Source organism: Trichechus manatus, unplaced genomic scaffold (assembly GCF_000243295.1).
Source record: "Trichechus manatus latirostris isolate Lorelei unplaced genomic scaffold, TriManLat1.0 scaffold00207, whole genome shotgun sequence".
In the NCBI taxonomy this organism is placed as follows: domain Eukaryota; kingdom Metazoa; phylum Chordata; class Mammalia; order Sirenia; family Trichechidae; genus Trichechus; species Trichechus manatus.
Window position 1 is genome coordinate 893,743 of NW_004444143.1, and position 4,746 is coordinate 898,488.

The 4,746-nt window shown below is 36.4% G+C and overlaps 1 protein-coding gene across 1 annotated transcript in view; it reads left to right on the top strand.

The window, feature by feature from the left end:
• Positions 1-4,637, top strand: part of ZNF565 (zinc finger protein 565) — a 29,597-nt gene extending 24,960 nt beyond the window's left edge. The window contains exon 6 of the mRNA XM_023742274.1: positions 332-4,637. Coding sequence (XP_023598042.1) covers positions 332-1,602 — 1,271 coding nt within the window. The 3' untranslated portion in view covers positions 1,603-4,637. The remainder of the gene's footprint in view (positions 1-331) is intronic.
• The last annotated feature ends 109 nt before the right edge of the window (positions 4,638-4,746 follow it).

Here is a 4,746-nt window from a genome sequence, read left to right on the forward strand (position 1 = left end):
AAGGTCAGCAGTTAAAATCCACCAAGCTGTTCCTTGGAAACCCTGTGGGGCAGTTCTACACTGTCCTATAGGCTCACTATGAGTTGGAATCGACTTGACAGCAACGGGTTTGGTTTCTTTTGTTTTGGTCACCACATGAGTTCTCATTACATTTGTGCTTTCATGTGCTTTAAAAAATATTGCACAGCAATATTTGAGATGTATTCAAGCCATTCACTGTTCATGGTTATTTTGTCTACTATAGAACTTTCATTTTGTCTCCATTTTATTATAGATTTTTTATTTCTCATAGAAAAGGAGAAAAATTTGTATTTACTTTCTTACTTTTCAGACTTGGTGTCCAGGTGTGAGAAATTGCCACAAAAAGATGTTTTTGAAATAGAATCATTCAGTTGGGAGATAATGGAAAGACTTAAGTACTGTGATCTTGAGGGCTCCAGTTTTAGAGATGCCTGGAAATGCATAGACCAATTTGAGAGACAACAAAAAACTCAAGAGTACTATTTCAAGCAAGTGAGAATCACCTATGAAAACCTGCCCACTTTTGAGAATCACACATCCTTCACACTACATCATGGAAATGAGAGTGGTGAGAAGCTAACTGAATGTAATGAATGTGGGAAAGCATTTAGTCGTGGCGCACACCTTACGCAACATCAGATTACTCATACTGATGAAAAACCCTTTGAATGTAAGGAATGTGGGAAAGCCTTCCGTCGTGCCTCACACCTCATTCAGCATCAGAGGATTCACACAGGTGAGAAACCTTATGACTGTAAGGAATGTGGGAAAGCCTTTGGTCGCACCACTGAACTTACTCTCCATCAGAGAGTTCATACTGGTATCAAACCCTATGAATGTAAAGAATGTGGAAAGACTTTTAGACAACATTCACAACTTATTCTACATCAAAGAACTCATACAGGTGAGAAACCCTATGTATGTAAAGACTGTGGGAAGGCCTTTATTCGTGGCTCACAACTCACTGTACATCGGAGAATTCATACAGGTGCTAGACCCTATCAATGTAAAGAATGTGGGAAAGCCTTTAGACAGCATTCACAACTTACTGTACATCAGAGAATTCATACTGGTGAGAAACCCTATGAATGTAAGGAATGTGGAAAGGGCTTTATTCATAGCTCAGAAGTTACTCGACATCGAAGAATTCATTCTGGGGAGAAACCCTATGAATGTAAGGAATGTGGGAAGGCCTTTAGACAGCATGCACAGCTTACTCGACATCAGAGAGTTCATACTGGTGACAGACCATATGAATGTAAGCAATGTGGAAAGGCCTTTAGTCGTAGTTCATACCTTACTCAACATCAAAGAATTCATACAGGTGACAAACCCTATGAATGTAAGGAATGTGGGAAAGCTTTTATTCGTGTTTCACAGCTGACTCATCATCAGCGAATTCATACTTATGAGAAACCCTATGAGTGTAGAGAATGTGGAATGGCCTTTATCCGTAGTTCACAGCTTACTGAACACCAGAGAATTCATCCGGGAATCAAACCATATGAATGTAGAGAATGTGGGCAGGCCTTTATTCTTGGCTCACAACTCATTGAACATTACAGAGTCCATACTGGTTAGAAAGCCTTGAATGTTAGGGAGTGCACACCCAGCTCAATACTAGATAATTTTTATGTGTTGTAATTAATGTCAGAAAACCTTCATTTGCCACCTCCATTATGGAACATAAGAGAACTCATACCAGAAGAAAATCTAATAAAGGTGAGATTCTGTTTGCCTGACACTCAGTGTTTACTAAGCAGTAGAGAAATTATGCTGAAAGATATATTAATATGAATGTATAAAATCTATTACCACTCAAAATTTGTTAAATTTCTGAGAATTCCTAATAGAGAAATACTAAAATATTTTATGAATTTGCCTTTAACCATGGCATATATCTTAACATTGCCTCCAAACCAAAAAAACCAAACCCGTTGCTGTCGAGTTGATTCTGACTCCTAGCGACCCTATAGGACATAGTAGAACTGCCCCATAGGATTTCCAAGGAGTGACTAGTGGATTCAAACTGCTGACCTTTTGGTTAGCAGCCATAGCTTTTAACCACTGTGCCACTAGGGCTCCAACATTGCCTCAGCTCCACCAATTACTGACCCTATAGCATTGAGCAAATTATGCAATCTCTCTGACCCTTGGTTTACTTAAGTGGTGATAGTTATAACTCCTAATAGAGTTTTTGTGAGGACTGAATCAAATGTTTTATATAAAGCCTTGGGAAGAGGATCTGGTATATACATGTGCTCAATAAATATTAGCTGTAATTGTTATCATTTTTATCAGTATTACTGTTAAGGAGTTCATGTGAAAGGAAGGCTTTATGAGTGTATTAAGTATCAAAAAGCCTTCATAACTACTTGTTCTGGTGATTCATTCTGAAAAACAGTAGTAAAGTGTAATTATTGTGAAAAGGCCTTCATTCAAAAGATTAGGAATTCAGAATAGAAATTAACAGAAGAGTAGCCAAAAGAAATCTCCCATTTGGAAATCTAAAACGCTTCTAAGTATAACTTAGTCTAAAGAGAAACCAAAACTAAAATGAGAAACTAGAAATGAATGTCAGTGAATTCTCCTGATTGAAACCAGTACAGAGTAGCCAAAGATGTTCTCCCACCAGAACCCAAGGACAGTAGGCAGGAGCTTTGGTCACCAAGTGTAACTCTCCAGCACTAGGCATTGCCAGTCACATACTAAGCATGTTGAATGAATGAATAGTTATAGAGAAATTACAACATACACCAAAGTCAACAGTAAAAAGGATTATTTTTTTTAAAAAAAAAGACAAAATTAATAACACAGAAAACAAAACAGTAGACTTAATCCAAAGGCTGTTTATTTAGCAATACAGTAAGCTAGACTATTGACAAATCTGATCTAGAAAAAACATAACACACATTTAACATTACAAAAGAGAGAGGGTGGGTATTTTAAAAATACTATGCATGACTTCATCCCAGTTGAAAATCTAGAAAAAACAGATTTTTTACAAAATATCCACATTGGTTCAAGAAAATGTGGAATACTTGAATAAATCAATGATTGTAGAAGGATTTTAAAAGTCATCAAAGCCCTGTCCTTTTAAAGAAAACAGTTTAATAATAGAAACTTCAAGGAACAGATAATCACTAAGGGAAGCTTGCCAATTCATTTTGAAGGTCAAATAAAATTCTGATAACAAAACTAGACAAGGATAGCTTCCAAAAAACAAATTATAAATGGTTGTCATTTATGAAGATAAAAATAAATCTATTAAAATTAAGAAACTAATTTTTAATGGACTGTCTGGAACTTCACCTGCTCTGGATTAACTGTGTTTTCACAGTTATGATATTGTAACTCCAGAATATCACAATGATGGAGAAAAGAGCTTTGGTCCAACCCCAGTGACATCTGGATTGAGACTTGTGTAGGAACCTCAAGAAATTGATCCTCTTACCCCTTGGGGTAGCCAGGCAGTGTCCCAGGCAGAAGGTCAGCTGCACTCTGATGCCAGCCATCTTATCAGTTATCCCGAGTTTTTGATAAAAACACCTGCGTTTTCTGCATAGCTGTTGCCTACAAAACATTAGGAAGTAGTGTTCTATATGTCATTTTTTCCTTAAAGTGATTTCTTGATTGGGATTTACACCTTCCCATCACTTATCAACTATCTCGTTATTCAACATTTCACATTACGACAATAGTAAAAAAAATCTTTTATCCGACAATTTTGTGCATTAACGTGACCAGTGGGACATATAGTGCCCACCTGCATTTTCTCCCTCTCAAGGTTACTGGGAACCTGCTGTCCCACTGACAGTACAGTTAGCAGTATAACTGATTGAAGTGGAACAAACTGACACTCCAGTTTTGCATAATGCTTATTTCACACAACGACCTGGTCTTGGGAACCTAATCCTGTTGATAAGTGAGGAGAGGGTGTTCAGTTAGAGGTGACATTAAAAATTGTTACTTTGAATAGTTAAAACACATGCACAGGATAAAAATTTTGAAGTTGAAATTTTGTATACAGAGATAAGTGAGCCTCCCCACTATCTCTACACCCCTCCCACCCAGTCATCCTTTATGGAACAGTCACTGATATTTAGTTCTTGTATATATGTCCTGATTTTTATGTCTGCATAAGCATAGACATACACATAACACACTTTTTATCAATTTTTTACATAAATGGTAGCAAATTTCTAACATTGCTATTTTCACTTAACCATACATCTTGAAGATTGTACCATATCAATACATATTTAGCTGCCTTGTTCGTTTTTAACAGCTGCATAGTGTTCCGTAATTTAACCTAATCAATTTAGTTTTTTTATTATCTTTTGCTCTTTCAAATAATCCTATAATAAATATCTTTGCACATAAATTATTCTGTACGTGTGTGATATATCTTTAGGATAAATTCCTAGAAGTGGAAATGCTGAATCAAAATTAGACACTTTTTAAACTTTATGCTATGAAAAAATTTAAACATACACAAAAATAGACTCTTATAATGAACCCCAGTGCACCCGTCACCAGCTTCAACAATTATCATCTCACAGCCTATCTTGTTTTGTCTGTATTCCCACCCACTGCCCCTACCTTCATGTTATTTGTTAAGCAGATCCCAGATATATCACTCCATTCATAAATATTTCAGTTGTTGTTGTTAGATGCCATTGAGTCGGTTCCGACTCATAGCAACTCAGTGAGAATGAAACACTG